The 20843-nt window shown below is 44.3% G+C and overlaps 1 protein-coding gene across 2 annotated transcripts in view; it reads left to right on the top strand.

Annotated features, from left to right (window-relative positions):
- The window catches only part of ARHGAP6 (Rho GTPase activating protein 6), a 535211-nt gene that overhangs the window by 403443 nt on the left and 110925 nt on the right, over positions 1-20843 (top strand). For both annotated transcript variants that reach the window (XM_058291579.2, XM_058291580.2), the window contains exon 2: positions 17481-17640. In XM_058291579.2, coding sequence (XP_058147562.1) covers positions 17481-17640 — 160 coding nt within the window. The remainder of the gene's footprint in view (positions 1-17480; positions 17641-20843) is intronic.

Genomic DNA, 20843 nt, shown 5'->3' with positions numbered 1-20843 from the left:
TCAAGTGGATTTCCTGACGTTTGCCCTCTTTTACAAGCATGAGGTGTGTTTCCTTTGGCCATGTTTTAATGCATTTCTCAAAGCTCTACAGGAAACCCTCCTGTGTGCCACATGGTAGGATTTTCTTTTTCTTTTCCCCTTTTTTTTCTCTATTTTTTTAAAATGTTACATTAAAAAAATATAAGAGGTCCCCATATATCCCCCACCCCCCTCACTCCACTCCTCCCACATCAACAGCCTCTTTCATCAGTGTGGCACATTCATTGCATTTGGTGAACACATCTTGGAGCACTGCTGCACCACATGGATTATAGTTTACATTGTAGTTTACACTCTCCCCCAGTCCATTCAGTGGATTATGGCAGGATATACAATGTCCAGCATCTGTCCCTGCAATATCATTTAGTACAACTCCAAGTCCTGAAAATGCCCCCACATCACATCTCTTCTTCCCTCTCCCTGCCCTCAGCAACTCCCGTGGCCACTGTCTCCACATCAATGATACAATTTCTTCCATTGCTAGAGTCACAATAGTGCTATAGTAGAATACCAGTAAGTTCACTCTAATCCATATTTTATTCCTCCATTCTGTGGACCCTGGGGTGGTGATGTCCACTCCACCTCTGTATTGATAGGGGGCTTAGATTCCAATGGCTGATGGATGCAGTTCTCCTGCTTGCAGTTGTAGGCACTCTTGGTTCCCTGGTGTGGTGGTTGACCATCCTCACCTCCCTGTTAGCTGATCTGGGTAAGTCCAACGAACCAGAGAGTAGGATCTGCAATTCTGCTGAGGCTCAGGGCCCAGCTGGCACACGACCAGTCCAGAGATTCAAGTCTCCTGAGTTTGCACCAACCCTAATGTTCCTGCAGGTCTTAATTAGAGGTTTCTCAGGCTTGCTATAGTGATTGGTTAGGCACCGCTTTCTGTGGATACCCTTTCTGTTGAAAGAGTGAAAAGCTCCAGGAATCTCTGTCACCCCTGAAACTCAGTCATGTGTTGCACATCAGGTGATTTCTTAGCAGTGGGTCGAGATCTAGGGTCCACAAACTTTCTCTGTGAAAGTCCAGATAGTAAATATTTTAGGCTTTGCTGGCCAGTCTCTGTCGTAACTACTCTACTCTCCCACTGTAGCAGGAAAGCAGCCATAGATAATATGTAAATGAACAGATGTGGCTGTGTTCTCATAAAACTTTGTATTTACAAAAACAGGTGGCGTTTAGGGGCTGTAGTTTGCCAGTACTTGCTCTTAATCAACAATTTGCCACCTCAGGGTCAAGGGTATGGCGCATTCATTATGTTGGTAGTAATTTATGACTGATAATAGCTCAAAATTTACAAACTTAGAATTTTACTTTATAAGAAAACTAAATGGGAGAGGATTTGGGGTTACCCTAGACTCACCTCACGCTGACTTCATTCTGATGAGCTTTGTTGAGTAGGAGGGAAAGGCGTGGTGCTTATGGAAGGTAGCATGGGGCAGTGGTTAAGACCACACACTCTGGTTAAAGCACCTGAGATTGAATCCCAGCTGTGCCACTTGCAATCTGTGCCCTCAGGCAAGTTGTTTAACCTCCCTGTTGTCTGTGTTTCTTCATCTGTAAAATGGGTATAATAATAGAACTTGCCTCATAAAATTGTTTAATGATTAAATCATTGAGTACATGATATGGGCTTGGAATAAAAGGAGGCATATATTATGTCCACAGGGAAATGCTAATTATTCCCCACGAATCAAAATTCCCTGGGGGTGAGGCGGAGCTCCCTGTTTAGCTCTGCCATGCCTCACCTATGAGCAAGCCTCACCAGGCACTGCTGTTAGCAGGCTGCAAAGCCTCATGGTGCTAATGGGTTGTAATTTATAATTTCTTACATTTAAACATTTTTTTCATCCAAAGATGAAACTTAATCAGCCAGAAGGCGGGGAGACTCAGTGTAGAAAGTGTGACTATGCATAAAAGAGTAGTGCCTATGAATGAAAATGACATTTGAACCTGTTGTTGGGCTACCACAGTGGAAATTGCCAAAAGGGCCACAAGGTGATCATGTGACTGAAAATTGGACATTATGCCCTTGGAGTTAACTTCAGTGAATTCTGGAACTCTGAGTCTTGTGACTTTTACAAATGAAACGATGTTTATCTACATTTATTAATACACACCCCCCATGTCTAATTAATATTAACTTGTGGAGTGGAAGTCAATAAAAATGAAGACGTTAAAATTAGTTCAATATTTTTTAAAAACCAGATTAGCATTTTCCTTTCTTTTCCTTGTAACAGTTTTCTAAATGGCCTTCACAATGCCAAGTTAATGAATCATGTGCTTAGAAATGTTTTAATGAGGTCCATGACTTTGTCCCCCAAAGGTTTGCCCTGCTATTTGCTTTCCTCGCCCCCAAGTTGTCTGTGTATGTTGTGAGGGGTGGGTAGCAGGGATAAAAAAACGTCAGGGTCTAAGAGAATGTGGGACACAGATGTCATTCATGACATATGGGACAAGCTTTGCCTGACTCCCTCCTCCCCACAGGACTATTTTTACCCCATTTGACAGAGCAGGTAATTGAGGCTTCGACTGATTACAAAGTCGCATGGCTAGTTAGGGGCTGAGTTGCACCCAGGTGACTGGCCTGCACAGCTGTCCACCTAGCAACTGTACCCCTCTGAATAAACCAGCTGTGAAATGAGCAGATGAGCCCTGTTTAACCAGAGGCTAGCATTGGAAATATTCCCCAACATGCCTGTGGCAGGCTTCATAGAAACTGGCATCTGGATCAAGTTTGTGCAAGTGAAAAAACAAGTTAAAGTCATGGTTGCACAAGTCTGGGGATTTATTTTCTTAGACAGTAGCATTATTTGGTTTTATGTCTGCTGCCGGTGAAAAAGAAGGGAAAGGACTGAGAATCTGAGCTTAGAGATGGCAGTGTCACGTACTAAGAGCTTCTTAGAATGTTATGCCCTTGGAGCCAGAGAAGATCTGGCAGGTGGGTCAGTAAAGGAATACATGGATAGCATGCCCTAAGCATGGAGGAGAGGCAGGTGGGAGACAGGCAAAGGTGGCTACCAAATGTCCAGAGGAATTTGGGGAAAAGTAATGCCCCCTGGGAAAAGTGCAAAGAATTTGCTGCCCCTGATGGGTGTGTTGCCCTCAGGCCAGTGCAGTAGTTGTCAACCTCGAGATGGAGCATTGGAATTCCCCAAAGAGCTTTGAAAGCTACCATTGCCTGGGCCCCAACCCGGAAGAGTCGAACTTCATAGGTCAAGATCTACACGGTCCAATACAGTAGCCACTAGGAACCAGTGGCTATTTAAATTTAAACCTAACCGTTACTCTCCCTGCAATCAGTCACAGAAGCAGCAGGCAGTTGAAAATAGACGAGGGTCAAGGTGCTAAGGGTCGGGAGGTCAGACAGCTAAGGTTAAGGAAGCAAGTGGCGGCCAGGAGAGAAGGCAGCAAGCCCCATCTGTGCTTCTGCATGTCACCTTACCTCTGGAAGTCCTGAGCAATCGAGATTGGAATCTGGCAATGAGAAGACTCTACATTTTCACAGAGTGCTTTAAGCTAGCACCAACATGTCCTTTGCAATTTGCATTTTTAATTTACACTCTTCAAAAGGTATTAAGACCCTAAGTGCCAACTCTATGCTACCAGGAAAAAAAAAGGTTAATTGGGCCATGAAAGCTTTCTCAGGAGTGAATGTGACCTAAAGGAAATTTCTATCTGATTGATAAGACCTAATTCTCAAAGATAAAAAGCACTGCCTACTTCTACCCATTGCCTATCCATTATTTAAAACCCCAAGGGTGCAATTACACAAATGTTTATCTTGTTGTTCCCAAAAGACTTTCTACATGATCTGCAGCAGAATGTATACGTTACAAAGAGTAATTTTTATTTTATCATCCCGTGGGTCAGTCAGTCTCTTTCCAGGTGAAAATGTAAAAAGTGAATGACTGGGCAGCTGTGTATGTCAGTGAGGAGAAACAGCAGAGGGGTTCCAGGGGCTCGGGCTCCAATTCAGACGGGTTCAATGTCTGTGTTTTCAGTATGCCCACGGGGAGTCAGGAAGGCAAGATTAGCGGCCCTAGCAGATACGTCCCCAGTTTTCAGTGTCCCCAGTTCTCAGTCACTTAACACAATCCAAGCTCACTTCTCACTCATATTGTCAGTGTCAGTGACTGGCAGGACAGCTGTCCTCCAAGCAAGGATTTGAGGACCTAGACTGCTTCTGCCTTGTGGTCCTGCCATCCTCCAAACGTGTTGGTTTGGTTATCAATAGCTCACATTGTCTCCCAAGGCCTGACTTGGTTCCACTCTCAAAACAGATCGGGAATTTCCAAGATGTTGTTTCTTGAGATTATTTGTTTAAAGAAGTAGTCACCTTCTGGTGAGGCAACTAGTTGATTGAGAGGCCACGCCAGTCTTCTATAATGATCTTATCAATCCGCTTGTATCTCTCTCTCATTGAACACTTAGAACACAGCTCCTAATGCCAGCTATGGGTCTGTGACTCATCTTCCAGTTAATTTGTAAACCTCGTAGTGTTTGGGCAAGTTGTTTAACCTCTCCGAGCTTCTGTGTTCTCATCTGTAATGCAGGGATATAATGTAACCTACTTCTTAAAATTCTTGTGAAGATTAAATGAGTGAATGCTTAGAATAATGCCTGAACTATGTGCTGGTTTCATCTGTTCCTAAATGAGAAGGTCATTTGCCTAACAATGAGGATGTGAGTTGCATATTTAGAAATTTCAAGTTCAGTAATACAGTAAATAAATTTATATGAAGATCTTCCTTCTATCAGTGATCCAGAATTTGGGATTCCAGTATTAAGTAAAACATATTGTCTATGTACTGGTTTTATGAGGATTTTCAACGTCCGAGTTTTTGAAGTGCTAGAGGCATATGCTATTAACAGGTAGATTTTACTCCGCATTTTTCTTTATGTTTAGCCTGTCTACCTGCCTCGTGTGGAAAATCATCTCACATGCTTGATCGTTTTAAATCCCTCCCTCATGCTAAATAAACACCAATAGCCAAAGAGGTTGACATCTAGTGATGATCAGCCTCACCAAATCCTGGTAAAATCCTACGGAATCCCTTCCATTTGAGTCAGTAAGACCGTCCATGGAATCACTTCTCAGTCCCTCAGGTAGTGACAGTGATTTCTTTGGTTGGCATCCACTCGAGCCCATGAAAGAACTGTAAGAACATTATATTGCTGGGAAAACAAAGATGTCTTTGAGAGTTTTATTTGGTGCAACACCACGTGGAATCTAAGGGGGAAGAAGGTGATCAGGAATCCTCTCCCCTCTGCGTGTCAGAGTCCACCCCTCACCCCCACCTGCAGCCTCTTGAACCTGGCCATGGGCTGACATTCACGCTGCCCTCTGTTCAGAAAATGGGCAACTCCTCGAGGACTATTGTTCCACAAGGAGCATAAAATTCAGAGCATATGGTATGCCTCAGTGTAAAAGAGAAGGAAACCTTTTTTTTTTTATGTTTGTGGCGAGTGTGAGTAAAATGAAGAAGTCAGGGGCTTTAAAATACCCTTTAAGAATTGAGAATTTGTCCTCAACAAAGGAAAGCACCCTCTGTGCTTTATCATGCTCTCGGGGGTTTGCGTCCAGCATCCTTGGGTTGATTCCTAATAAGGACAGTTTGCACAGTTACAATCCAATTACCATTTGTAGATCCCTGTGGAAGAGAGGGATTTTTTTAGAAGAATCCTTTTCTAACTCAACTACGTTTCTTCAAAATAGTCTTATTAAAATAAGAAGCAGGAAATCTAGTTTCAATTTCTCTGCATTCTTTCTGTCCCTTCTCTCCCCCTCCTTCTCTCTCTCTCTCTCTCTCTCTCTCACACACACACACACACACACACACACACTCTCTCGCTCGCTCACTGATACAGCCTGCCTCCGTTCTGAAGGGACAGGAACTTCTCAATGGTCCGATGAAAAGATTGCATTTGTTTGGACCCAAGATTCACGGTAGCCGTAGCGGAGGTCTCTGGCAACAAAAGGTACTGTGGGAGTCGCAGCTAGGCCAGCTGGGCCATTTCTCAGATACTTGATACGGTATGCTGTTTGAGGATGCATTTTTTCACCAAAAAAAAAACAACAACAACAACAATAATAATAATTGTTTAAAAAACAGACTCAAGTTCCTACTCCCAGCTTAGTTCAGTTAAATTAGAGAGAACAGCAAAAGAGGCAGCCAAGTATAATTCATGGGTAAGCAACATATATGTCTATACTTACATACTTCTTTTCCAGAAGATTATCGTGATAATATTTCATGATCCTTCCACATCCATCTTGCAATTTGGGAAAGAAAACTGGATTAATCAGTGTCTGATTAATGTGTGACAGCTAAATTCTATCTGTGCTGGTTGAGATTTAGGAGAACTTTATTTTTAGATTGATTGATAATGTCAGAGCAGCTTGAAATGAGCAAATTTCGAGCAGGCAGGAGTGTGCTGTGCCCAATTTCTGCAAAAGATTCAGACACAGGCTGTTTCGAGCTCTGGGAGGGTGAAGTGCCTTATCTTCTTCTGCCTTCTTAACATGGTGTAACAATTTCGTTAGTGTTCTTAAACATGAGTTCGGGTAATAGATAACGCCGATAGTAAATCCAATGTGCTCTGTTTTCCAGAGGAGGAAAGCCTTAAGCTTTGGGGTTTTTAAACACTGACTGGCTTACCTTCACAGAAGGTACACTTCCTAATGAGAAGGCTCGGTGCTGGAAAGAGGCAGAAAGCTCCCGCTCTGCTACTGCAGGAGGTCCCTCAACTTCTCTGGCTGTTGCTCTCCCCATTTGTAAAGCGAGGGGGCTTGACGCGGTTTATCACGAGAGGCAGTGAAATCGAGTGGTTACGAGCCTAGGTTTGTAACTGGCTTCGAACGCTGCCTGGCTTCGAACCCCACCTCTGACATTGACTGGGTGTGTGATCTTGGCAAGTTCCTTAAGCTCCGTGCCTCAGTCTCCACATCTGAGACGGGGACAGTTGTGGCAACATCGCCCTTAGGGGTAGGCCTAAGAATGAAATGAGTTCATCTCAGATGGAGCTAAGAGCAGCAACCAGCAGGGAATGCACCAGTGGGCAGTGTCCCCAGTGTCCAGTCCAGCTCTGGGGTCTCTCGTCTGAATTTCAGTCAAAGCATTTAATTATAGAAAGCCAAACCCATTTCACAGATGAGGAAAATGAGGCCTGGGGAAGGTGAGAAGCTTGCTAAAAGCCCCCTGGCTGGCTGCCAAGTGGCAGAGTTGGGATTCAAACCCAGAGAGCCCAGCTTGCCATGCCTAAGGGCAAGCAGTCTCTCACCTGGGATGCTGGCCTCCCAAAACCCCTTACCTCTGAAAGCGTCAGCTCAAATGTGCACTCTCAGTGAGGCCACCCTGGCCACCCTCTCTGCCTTCCTGCGTGCCCTCACCCCTTCCTACCTGCTCTTTTCCTCTAGCACTCCTCACCTTGCAACTTGCAGAGGAATTCACTCATTGATGAGCCTTCTCGTGACTTCGTTTCCCTCCACCTGCAGGGACGCTCCAGGCGGGCAAGGTTCTTTGTTTCATTCACTGCTAAATCCCCAGGCCCTGGCATCCCAGAATGTAGAAGGTGCCCCTTATATATATGTTGAATGAGTGAGCTGAGGTTTCCCGTGGTGTTTCCAGGGCCTGCTGTGACAGTCCTCGTACAGGGATAAATGCCTGATATACCGAGGGGAGGGAGAACACAGACTGCCATCACTCCTGGCTGCGCAGCATTTTCTAAAATTCCTGCTTATTAAAAAAAAAAAGCTGGGATAGAGAAATCAGATGTAGACATGATGTCTGCTATAGGAGACGTGTTGAATCTTCTTCAAGAAGAATCTGTTGAGAAGGAACGGCTGGAGAAGCAAGAGAGAAAGGAGCCAATGTTATCCTGCTGAGTTCATCAAGGAATCACCTCTTTTAAGAATCACCCAGGGGTGTGACAGCTAGGCAAATACCCTTGGCTTGGCCCGGAAGCTCGTGAAAAAGGGAGTTCCCTGTCTTTGGAGATGTGTTTATTTTGGAGTTGGAAAGAACTAGGCAGCCCTTTGCAGAAATGCTGGTTGTGGGCCTGGTTTTTAAACAGATGCCAGTCTTCAGCAACACATTGTCACTGTGTGGGGACCTCAGCTTTACTAATGACTAAGAAATGATGACTGGCCACATTAGAAAACATTTAAAGAAATGTAGCCCCCCTGTCTTTGGCCATTTTAGAGGCCCTAGCCTCCTTCCTGCTCTGGTCTTGCCTTCTGCTCCTCGCCCGCAGGGAAGCATGGTGGCTTACACATTGCAGGGCCATGAATTCTTCACAGCTTCAATGCACATTTCTTAAAGAGTCCTGGGGATCACCGAAAGTGCTGTGTTTTGGCACTTGATGTGAATTTCAAGGATTAATATAACTAATGCAAATTACTGCTTCTCCAGGGCCTGCCAAGAGCTAATAAGACATGCCCTTGCATTGCCTCCTATGATCCCTACACAGCTGAAAGATGAGTCCTGTTCTTTGCTCCAGCTTGTTGATGGGAAAACTGAGTCTCAGAGATGGTCCATCTCTTACCAAAGAGCTCACAACTATTTGAACCTGCGCCTTCACCACCCCCCGTGGGTCTTGGGCTTCTTCATGGAAAAATAAGACTCATTCGGGGATGCTCGCTTACAATGGAGCTGCAGGGGGCCCCTGCCTGTCATCCTCATTGCACACATCTGCCTTAGAGCCCAGGAATCTGCATGTTTAAGCAGTGTCCCCAGTGATTCCCACACCCTGGGTCTACAGGCTGCCCTTTGAGAGCCCTGCCTCGCTCCTTCCTGGTTCCTTTGGCCTGGGGGACTTTACAGATGGCCGAAGTTCAAGAGATGCTGCAATTAGACACTTGCCCAAGGACATAAGAAAACAGCATGGTGAAGTCCGCAACCAAAATCATTTCAATCAATTCCATTTCATGGGAAAATCAAGTCCGTTTGTGAAGATATGATTCACAATGACCTTTCTGAGTAAATCACAGATATTGGATTGTTGGTTTTTCGGTTTGTCTTTTGTGTCTTTTTTCTAAATGTGGAACATGTACTTCTGGTAGGAAGAAAAACTCTTTAGTTAATGCTTTTCATGAGTTGTTCTCCACTTAATCAAGATTTGTTTCTGTTGAAATTTTCTGTTGGTTTGCTCGTTTTAAATTGCTTTGTAGTGTTTGTCTCTCTTAATGCTAGTTTGAAAGAAAGTAACCCTTAGGATTCTGCTCATCTCCATAATATCCAACAGTAATACATGCACGCTGTACATAATTATGCATAATGTATGTGGGGACATAGAATGCCTGGCTTTGATGATAAGAAAAACTTGATAACTGATTGTTCTTCTCTCCTGACATATCATTTGAAGGTGATTCTGTGTAATTTGTATTTAACAGCAGACTTAACTTAATGCTGTGCCAGGGTTTCCCCACCTCGGCTCTACTGACATTTGGGGTTAGATGCTTCTGTGTTGTGGGGGCTGCATCCCTGGCCTTTAGCACCCCCCCCCCAAGTCATGACCACCAAAAATGTCTCCAGACATTGCCAGATGTTCCCTGGGATGTCCAAATCACCTCTGGCCGGGCACCACCATGCCAGGCCTTTTAGATCACATTGTTAGCCTTTATCAGTGCTGTCACGCAGGACCCTGCAATAAAAGGGTGTTTTTACAACAATCAAGGCCTTAGTCTATCCAGACACCGGGTCAGTTTCAACTTCGCCTGCATTTGTGAAATTGAAACAAGTCTGAAATCATCCATTTTCAATCCTTACCAAAAAAATCCCACTCAAAAGACTGGATCCAGGGAGGCTTAACGTGAGTCATCCGTCTATGAGCTAGACAGTCACCAAAGAAAAACGCTGGCCCGGAGTGCATATCTGAGGATTGAGGAACAGCCAGAAGTGAGCGGTTTGGAGGCTGTGCTGGTGGGCTTTGGAGCTCTGCCCCTGGGTGCTGCTTAGTACTTCGTGGGCACAGATCAAATTGGAGGGTCAGCAGGGTGACACTGACCTTTGTGTTCATGGTTTACTGCCCTCAAGAGGCCTGATGGGGTGGTCATCGTGGTTTTGCTCTTCCCCGGTTCGGATAGTGTAACGTTTATTTTCTTGCCTCATCTGCTGGCACTTTTGGGCTTATCAACAAGCTGTTTCCAAAGACTGTTTCTTAGCCGTTTATTCCAATTCAGAATACCTTTTTCCATCTCATAGATACAACATTACACAGGTTGGTTAAGTTTCTAGGCAGGACCATAATACAACTTCTTATTTAACTCACTGTGTTCCTGATTCATTCAGTCCCCAAATGACAGATATTTATTCCGTAACGAGTGTGAGGCCCTGTCTCCGATGCCTGGACCACCCAGACAAGGCCCTTGCACTCGTGAATTTAGCTGGTGTTTAGCTGGCACCTCGGAGTCCTGTGAATGAGTCCCTGGCACGCAGTAGTGGATGCTGCCTAAGTATATACAGGGTGCCTAGTGACCCTAATCTCTCTATATCAGGGGTCAGCAAACTATGGCCCACGGGCTACATCCAGCCCACTGCCTGTTTCGTGACGTGTGAGAATCAGAGGAGATTCAAATGTTAAGTGTCCACAAATAAAGTTTTATTGGCACACAGGCTCACACCTTCATTTACATATTGTCTGTGGCTGTTTTTGCCTGACAACTGCAGATCTGAGTAATTGCCACAGTTGCTATCTGGCCCATGAAACCTAAAAATATTTACTTTCTGGCCCTTTATGGAAAACCAAATAGCTGTCTCCTGCTCTCTACACTGGTGTTTTGTGAGAAGGATGCTTTCAGAATTCCAATCTAGGGATCTTCTGCAGCGCTAAGCCCTGCTGCTGGCACCTGCAGCGGGAAGCAGCAGCCTAGCCCCGGGTAGTGGGAAGATAAGAATCTGATGGGGAAAGGGGTCAAGATCTACTTCATTTTTAAGTGGCTGGGAGCACACCCTCCTCTAAATTCAGTCCCCTATACCCCACCAACCGCCCTTTTTAATGTTCCTTCTGTATTAGTTTCCTGTTGCTGCTGTAACAAACCACACACTGTAAACAGCACACATTTAGTATCTTACAGGTACAGAGGTCAGAAATCTGACATGGGTCCCACTGGGCTACAAGCCAAGGCTGTGTTCCTTCTGGAGGCTCTGGGGGAGAAGCTGTTCCTTGCCTTGTCCAGCTTCTGAAGGCCACCTGTATTTCTTGGCTCGTGGCTCCTTCCTCCATCTTCAAGCCAGCAGCCTAGCAGCTTCAAATCTCTCTCGAGCTCAGACCGCTGCTACCATCATCACAGCTCCTTCTCTGACTCTGCCACACCTGCCTTCCTCTTCAGGCCCACCCAGATATCCCAGAATAATCTCCCTGTTGCAAAATCCATAACTTCCATCACATCCACAAAACACCTTTGGTCATGTAAGGCAGCATATTCGCAGATTCGTGGCATGAGGACGTGGGCATCCCTGAGGTGACCCTTTTTCAGCTTACCACACCTTCTGTCCAATAACTCTTGACTCTACTTCTCTCTGCCTCTGCAGAGCAGTGTGCAGGCGGCAGGGCCTCTCTCACTACTAGTGTGGGCTGTCTGTGCTCAGAGTGTCAGGTTTGCTTTGGATTGAAAGACGCGTTCAAGTCTAAGCTCTGGTTATGTGAATGTGGACTTATTTGTACATAAGTTCTCTGAAGATGTTTTTGTGAAGAAGAGGCCAAACTGCATTAGAGCGGGCCCTAGTGCAATAAGACTGGTGTCCTTACAAGGAGAGGGGATTTAGACACAGTCGGAGAGAGATGGCCGGGTGACAAGACCAGAGATGCAGTTCTGCCACAGCTGGCCCCAAGGCCCTGCCAGAGCCCTACAAACTTCAGAGGAAGCCTGGCCCTGGCCATCGTCTCGGCCAACTTGTCTGTGGTACTTTGTCGTGCCTGGCAAACAGGGGTCAAGTCCGTTTTTATGTTGTGTGGCATCATTACTTTTGTCCTATAAAAGATGACAGGATCATGATGGTGCCCAGGTGTCTTTAGAGCTCAAGTTTTTGTTTGAAAATGTAACGTCTTCACTATTACCATTCGCAGAATCAACCTCATTTCTGGTGGTGAATAGGTAGCCTTCTTGGGTGGCGTGAGAACTGCTTGGATTCCCTAGGATCTGTACACTTACTACATCCAAACCAAGCAAGGCAGCGCAGACTCGTTGTTGGAGGCTTCCTCTAGGTGATCCTCAGCCCTGGCTGCACAAGAGAATCACCCAGGGAAGCTTAAAAATTCCAACCTCCCTGACTGTGGGCCACCAACTAAATAGACCTCCGGGGTCCATTTGTCTGATCTCAGTGTATGCATATATGTGACAATTTCCAGAATGTAAAGGTAAATCTATCTTGAGCACAAAAATAAGGTGGCCCCAGGGAGCTCTAGGAAGAGGGCAGCTGAGGAGTTGTGGAAACTCTTGGTGGTTTTGCTCTGCATTTCCCCCACATCTGATCTGTGTAGCTCCCTGGGGTAGCCCCATCTGGGGACACCATCCTCACCTGTGATTCCCTGCAGTCCTGCTAGGTGATGAGGCCGGAGAGAAACTGGCTCCTGTTAGACTTCTGGGCCCTTAATTGCGAATCTTCTGATTTGAACCTTGTGCTTATTTGGATAGGAGCTGGGTGAATGTTTAAAAAAAAAACACAAAAAACGATCAGCTTTATGAAAGATGGTGTGGGTTGAATTTAGGAAGGTAGGATTCCCCTTCCTGTGTGTTTGGCCAAGTAATTCATCATTAGCCAAGAGTGAGTTATTGCCTGTATTAAAAAAAAATAGCAACACAACTGTATGTTTAAGACAAAATGTTTATGATGTTTCCTAGCCATTGTGTTCTGACATTTATTTAACTCTGTTTGTACTTAGCCCTGAAATTAGGCCTTTCATGTCTCTAATCTTCTACATGGACTTAAGGATAAAAATTAAAATTGGGAAATTCTCCTCTATGTCAGAGTAGTCACTGATATGCCCTGATTTTATCCCATGACTTTATGAACAAAGATGGTCCTATCCTATGTGTTAATTTTTATAATTTCTCAGTAATGGACTTGCCTGGAAGCCTAACATGTTTTCAATTTTAGAAACCTGTTGAAATTGCAAGTGCTTTGAAAAAAAACATATTAAAAATCACACTGGCAGATTTATAAATTGGGAGCAATGAAAGAATTGGGGGCTAGGGGAAGATGTGGATTGTTTGATGTAGTCATTACTACCTACTGGCAGGGGACAAAATGAGATGGAGGGATGCAAGGTATGAGATACTGGAACAGCCCTAAGACTTTCCAGGACCTGTAGGAACTCTTTAGTCTTCAGCTATTCGAGTGTGTGGTAAATAATGGATTATGAAACAACTTGTCTATTACCCATAATAAACAAAGACATAAGTGGATGATTTCATAATTATTTTTAACAGTCCCTGTAGATGATAGCAGGGGCCTTTAGAGGCCACCTTTAGAGTTCCTTTTTTGTTACTTACTTGACAGCCTTCTCTCCCAGGAAAAATGATCTTCTCAGCCATGGCTAAGGATGAGTTTAAGAACAAATTGGCTTGGGAGACAACATAACCTTCCTCTCTGAAGTGCTGCTTCCAAGGGCTCTCCAGTGCAGCTGCCAGGTTGTCAAGAAAGCACCTTCCACTACTCTCTTCCTGGTGATCGGTTCAGCCTGTAGGCCTCCTCTGGAGCCACCACTTGCTCCAAGCACTAAAGCCTAAGAACAGGATAAACTCCACAAATTTAAGTCACTGTGAATAACCCAAGCTGTTCTCTCTCTTTGGGCTAATAATGCTCAATTTATCAAAGAAGTTTCATAGACCGCAATATGTAACAGACTAAGAGAAACTCAAAACATCACACTTTGCTTTTTATTATGCTAAGTGTAGTCATTTGTGAACCCTTTCACCACTATATGACTTGGCTGTGTTGTAACTGCTTTAATCAGAATGAAATGAAAGCCCAAGAAAAGTATAAACTGGCCAGAATCCATTATGTGAGATTTGGGAATATGTTTTGTTCCTATTTTCTTTTCTTTCTCTTCTTTTTTCAGATAAAATATCATTTATACCATATACAAAACTGAACATCTTCCTTCTCCCCCACCAAACCTAACTTCCTGCTGCTATCCTCTCTCTTGGTGATTAGTGTTACCATCTGCCCAGTTGCCTCAGCAAGGCACCTGAGAGTTGCCCCAATTGCTCCTTCTCTGCTCCCCACTATATCCAGTCTGTTCCCAAGCATCTATCTACAGGGTCTGTTCAAATTCAAATCAGCACCATACCTAGCCCAACATCTTTTCTGATCTCTACAACTTTGACTTGCTCTTGCCCCTGACTCCTGTTAAAATGTGTTCCCAGTCATCTTTCTCCCATGCCAATTTGACCCTGTCCCTCTCCTATTCAAAGTTTGTTCATGGCTAGCCATCCATCACCTACTGCATAAACTCTAACCTACTTTGCATTGCCTACAGAAAAGGCCCTACAGGAGCTGGCCATGCCTTCTGCTCTTTCCCTCCTTCCAGCCTTGTATTAATAATTCCCTCAACAAGTCTGTTCTCTCAAATTCACGTGCCTTGGCACTCACAGTTCATTTCAACATTGCATCTATCCTGGGCAATCCTTTACCCATCTTACTCATCTGTCAGGTCTCCGTTGTAATACTGCCTTCCCTATAAAGCCTTCTTTGAGCTCCCAGACATATAGGAATGTCTTTTCCTTTGGGGCACCCACTGCATTGTCTATGTACTTTGAGTATTGCAATCTCTCTTCGATGGATTGCATGTGTTCTTTCTCCCAGGTGGTTAACTCTGTGAGGACAAGGACTGTTGTCATTTTAGTAATCCCAAACTTAGTACAGTGCTTAGCATATAATAGATGCTCAGTAAATATTTTGTTTGAATTAATTAATCATGAGGACATTGTAAATAGGAACAAAATGTAGCCTCCAGGGACTAGTTTACACCAGTCATAAGCTATCACTCAGGCCCTGTGCCTGTTTTTGTAAATGAAGTATTCTAGAAACACAACCATGCTCATTCCTTATGTATTGTGTATGGCGGCTTTCGTGCTGCAAAGGCCCAGTTGAGTAGTTGTGCCAAAGACCACTTTCGGCCTGCAAAGCCAGAAATATTTACTACCCAGCCCTTTATGGAAAAAGTTTGTCAACTCCTGCTATAGCTACTTGAGCTCATCAGAGTTAGCATTTTTAAATACTTCTAAAGAGTTGGTGTGCAATTCCATCTTGATACTTCAAATAGCAATTGGTTCCCTTAGATAGTTTCATATCTAAAAGTAACAAAGTCATCTGGGACTCCCTATTTGGTGGGAAAAATATCTAAAAGCAACTCATAGATGTTGTACCTTGTGGTACCCTAAGGTTAGAGGGTGTGAGTGAAGAGCATGTCCAAGGCTTGAACTTCAACCCCTAATGCTTTAAACTTGTGCTCAGTCCAGTTATACTGGTGCTACACTTTGGAATCAGAAAAATCTTACTCAGTTCACAAAATATGCCTGTGGCCCACCTACTTCCTCTAGATTTTTTCGTCCATCCTCTCTCCATATCCCTACCCACCTCATGTTCTCAGAGCCCTTCCTGAGCTCCTGTTAGTCTTTGTCATAATTCACTGGAATTAGAATCATACCCACCAGAACAAACCAAAACAACTGTAACAGCAAAGCCCTCACTCACTTTGGCTCTTGCTCAAGTGTGGCCTCCTCAGAGAGATGTTCCCCAGCTACACTAAGACAGCAAATCTCCCTCCTCTCCCCACACTGCCAGCCAGCTTCCCTGCTTTTTTTTTCTTTTCTCCTTAGCAGTTATCATTATTTAACACACTATACCCTTTACTTCCCCTGTTCATTACTCCCCCTATTAGAGTATAAGATCTTCATTGGTCAAATGAATGGATGAAGGAATGAATGGTTGAATGAATATCCCCAATAAAGAAGAAAAAATTCTGGTGATAGTGCCATTCACAGTTTGGGATGAAAATTCTAGGCAAGATTTTGCTACCAGTATGAAATAGAGGTGCCTCAATAGTTGCTGGGGCCAGTCTTTCTTTTTCCCTTCTTTATGGTGAATAAAGAAGATACTGCAGTCTTAGGGGCCCCCTTAAGTGTTCCATATATCTACGCAGAGTTCCCAGCACTGCACACATAGACCCGTACATCTCCTCCCCACCTAGGAACTTCTTCATTGGTGAGGAAACAGCAGCCACCTCTTTGAAAGTGTTGCGCTGTGACAATTGTCTGTGATTTGCAGGAAGTTCTCTGTGGTTAGGGGGATGAGGACACTGGGTGATAGAGGATTTTGAAGTACGGTTCCTTAGGCCATCACTCTCTCACTGTCTGCCCTTAGGGTGGAGCCCCTCACTCATCAGGCAGTAGAGACGTGTGCATGCATGCACCCAAGTCTTAGGATGGCAGACACGCTTACCTCTTGGCTGAGAAGTGTCTTAGCATCAAATGTCTTTATAAGTATGTGGAGGTCTAGCTGCTCAAAATAGCTCACTGGAGCGCTGTGTAGTTACTCTTTAGCATAGAGGTAAAGGGAGTGAGTCCTGAGCTGGAGCTCTGGCTCTGAATGTTACAAGCTTCATGCTTTGAGGATAATTACTTAACTCCCTAAGCCTCAGTTTTATTATTTATATTATTGTATATTACTTTGTTGTGCTATAGTATATTATGTTACATTACATTACTTTAGATTAGATCATACTGTATTAGATTATACTATATTAGATTATAGTATAGTGTAATATATTATACAATAATACAACAGGGTGACTACAAATATGTATTAAAATTCTATATTGTGCATTAGATTATGCATTATATGATATGTGTTATAAATACATATTATGAATATACTAGATTATTCTATCATTATACAATGTCATTACATTATTAAATATTTTATAAGACAGGATCAGAAATGGTAACCACCTCATCAGGTTGTTGAAGAGACTAACGAAGAAGCCTTGGCACAGTTGCTGGGATGCAGTTGGCTGTCAGTACCCACTCTCCCTCCAGTATCTAGTGGACATGCACACTGCCCATATGATGGCATTAGCATGGCACAGTTTTTCCTATTACTGAGATATGAAGATAAAAAGTGCCCATGTGTTCTCATAACAGGGACCCTGTGAGAGTAAGTAGGACCCTCGAAGCATTTTTCCACATAGTTTTCTTTGGCTGATGTATGTGTTATTAGATGGGATCAGGTACCCCAAAAGAGACTCAAGATTATGACTTTTGCAACTGATTGAGGAAATCCACGGTCAACTGAGTGGGCTTGGTTGGGAGAACTGACAGCCAATTTTAGAACACAAAGGTGAAGTTTGTTGGCCTTGATTGCCAACCGAGAGGGTGATGCTTGTGAGAAGGAGATACACCCCGTAACTCTCGATGTTTTTCCCTTGGCCTGCAGGGTGACTTCACCTGGAACAGCATGTCCGGCCGCAGCGTGCAGCTCAAGTCGGTCCCTATCCAGAGTCTGTCTGAGCTGGAGCGAGTCCGGCTACAGGAAGTGGCTTTTTATCAGTTACAGCAGGACTGTGACCTGAACTGCCAGATCACCATTCCCAAAGGTAAGGCCCTGTCTGCCATCCCACGGGGGAAGAGGGGGGAAGCTGCAAGTCTAACATCTGCTCTGGCAAAGCCACCCGCCGCTCACTCATCTCACACCTACCATTAACACAGGAAGGAAACGGCAGCTTCTTGGTCCTTGGCTGGCATTACTATGTATTTTGAAATACATGTTCAGGCAGAACAATTTGCACATCAGCTGATCTGTTTATTTAAAGGGAAGGGTCAACTCAGGGCATTAAAAAGGAAAGTCGCACATATCTCAACAATCTACATGGCTTCACAACAATCAATTGAAAAGAACTTTCAGAAAGGTCAACTTAAGGGTTTAAAAGAGGAACTATGCCTATCTGACCAAAGTTGCAGAATAACCAGTGAAAAGAATGGGCTTTAACAATCTGTTAAACGCATCGTTTGGCCTTATACACACCTAGAATCAGGGATTACACTGACTGTAGCTCATTTTTATCTGGTCTTTCACCGGGTGCTATATGGTGGGACTCACCTCTATGACATTGGAGTCGACAGACCTGGGTGACTGATGCTTTTGCAAATGCAGATCCTGATTCCAGTAGAAATGAGCAGCATATCCTTGAATTCCTTTAATCCATAAAAGTCCTTCTGAATTTTTACTGTCCTCTATAAATGTACTTTATAATTTGTCTTATAAATTGTGAAGTGGAATGAAAAAAACTGTGATGCCATTCCAATAGAGTAAACCTTCCATACAAAGCAGCATTGGCTGATGTGCCTGAAACTTCAAGGAAAGCAGAAGAGTGGGTCAGGAAGCTTCTAAAACAGGGGTTCTTAACCAGGGGTCCATGAGCTTGAATTGAAATTCAGAAAACATTATTCTTGTGGGGACGTGTTGGTGTGGATGTGGTACATTTATTAAATAATACACAGGATAGTGTGGACTTAGTAAGGGGTCCATGGTTTTCACTTGACAGGCAAAGTGGTCTGTAGAACAAAAAAGTTTAAGAACCCCTGTTCTAAAGGTAGAAGATTGCCTTGAAGGATTTAAGCATCTGCAGAATTTCTCTTCTGCTTTGTTTTCTATTGCAGGGGCTTGAAGGGATATTATGTCATGAATATTTATTCATAAAACACATATGTATACATATACCCACATACACAAATATATGTGGGTCTTAACCAGGAATGATTTGCCCCCCACACCCAGGGGACATTTGGCAATGTCCAGAGATATTTGAGGTTGTCACAATTGCAGCAGGGGAGGGGGTCTACTACTGGCCCCTCGTGGGTCAAGGCCAGGGATGCAGCTAAACCTCCTACAATGCACAGGCAGCCCCCACCAAAGAGAATTAACCAGTCCCAAAGTGCTGAGGTTGAGCAACTGTGATATAGCCACGGATGTATCCTCATGCTCTCTCAGCAGCAGTGCTGGCCATGCCAGTTCCCCAGCTCAGCTGGGAGTAAGGGCAACATCACTGGTTCTGTAGGCTAAAGACCAGGATTAGAGAACTTGTTCCATCATGTTGCACACACCTCTGCAATAGGAGGCTCCATTTCTTTGCCTGGAAGGAAAAGGTCAAATACAGCGACCTCACTGAAGTTTTCTTGGAATGGTGACTCTCCGAACAATGTTTTCTCTTTAAGCTTGAGTTGGAGAACTCTGCTGGAGGTCATGAAAGAGGTCAGGAAAAGGCAGATGTGGGCAAGGCCAAGGGTCTGGCGAGACAGGACCATTGCATGAACTTAAGTCTTGCTCCTTGAGCTTCCAAGGCACCTTTTTCTTTCCACCACAACCACTTCCTCCCAAGAACAAATCCTCGCCCCTCTGGAGCTTTTCACAGGACTCTCTCACTCAAAGAGCCTCAGCACAGGTGAGAAGAAAATCCTTTGGGCAGTCGGTGAACAAATGAGTCCTAGTTGCTGTGGGCGGTGCTGCTGCTGACTCTGCAGGCCTAGCAGTCCTGCCCTGGCTGTCTCCACTTGGTTGGAGGGTGGAGGCAGGGCCACTGGCCTTCCCAGGTAACTCACAGCATGGCCCAGGTGGGGTCCAGGAGCTCTGTCCCCCATTCACGAGCACAGCTATTCTTTTATTCCTTACAAAATCAAAATCTTGTTGGCAGACCCAATTTGTGATGAGGGGAGTGATGGCTTTGAAGAGTTAGCTGAAACCTGGGTTGAATGCACATCAGATAAGATATCATGGAACAGATATTCTTTGTGGCTTTGTTTTGAAATCCAGTTTGTTTGATGTTTCTCTTTGTCCCTATTTAGAAGCATCCACTAAATAAATAACCTTTTTCCAAACAGACAATTGTATAACACTTGTTTGCTGGAAGAGCTGTCTCCATTGTTTATCTCAGAGACCACGTGGTCCTTGGTGCATTGAAGGAAAGGTCCACACTCTTGTGATATTAGAAGATCATGATGTTGTTGGGCCACAGGGTTATTTTTATCAATTCTATCAAAATGAGAACTAGTGATTTACAAATAATTTCCCACTTGTGGAGGAGAGAAGGAAATGTGTGAGTGGGGGAAAATAACAGACATCACCCAAGGGATTTCTGAAGCTATCATTTTGGACAGATGACTAGAGACGTAAATATTTACTGGGGATCTCCAGATTGCACGGCCTGTGCTGAATGCCAGGATGGCATTTTTGGTCTGAGTGTGGCCACTCTGTCCCCATGCAATCCTCCAAGTGGAGGTTCTCAATGGTTTTCTGTGTGAATACTATACCCAGGAAAAGAAATACAGCTGCCAGAGCCTGGAACCTAAAATAAAAATGGCAAGCCCAATGAGTCGATGGACAGAATGAAAATGGAGCCATATCCCAGCTCAGTATTTCTGTTCTCGGCCACTCAAAGACAGCGTTGTGGGAAGTTCTTTACGGGCATCTGTTTGGAGAACACTCTTCTGTGAAACTAGTGCTTCCAGAGCTCAGATAAATGATATCATATCATACTCATTGACTGCTAGGAGTCACCACAGAGAGGGAAGAATTGAGGGTCTGGAAGAGAGGAGGAAGCAATTATTGGCATGATTTCTTGCGTGAACTGCAGGGATGGTGTCTGCTGATGCAAAATATCAGAAATTGGTTAATTTTTATAAAGGGTAGTTACTTGGGGTAGAGCGTATACCAGGCCATAAAGCAGAAGTTACTTCCCTCACCAAAGTCTATTGCCAGATGTTGGGACAAGATGGCTGCTGAAGTCTGCCAGGGTTCAGGCTC

Source organism: Dasypus novemcinctus, chromosome X (genome assembly GCF_030445035.2).
Source record: "Dasypus novemcinctus isolate mDasNov1 chromosome X, mDasNov1.1.hap2, whole genome shotgun sequence".
Classification (NCBI taxonomy): domain Eukaryota; kingdom Metazoa; phylum Chordata; class Mammalia; order Cingulata; family Dasypodidae; genus Dasypus; species Dasypus novemcinctus.
This window is presented reverse-complemented; position numbering and strand designations above follow the sequence as displayed.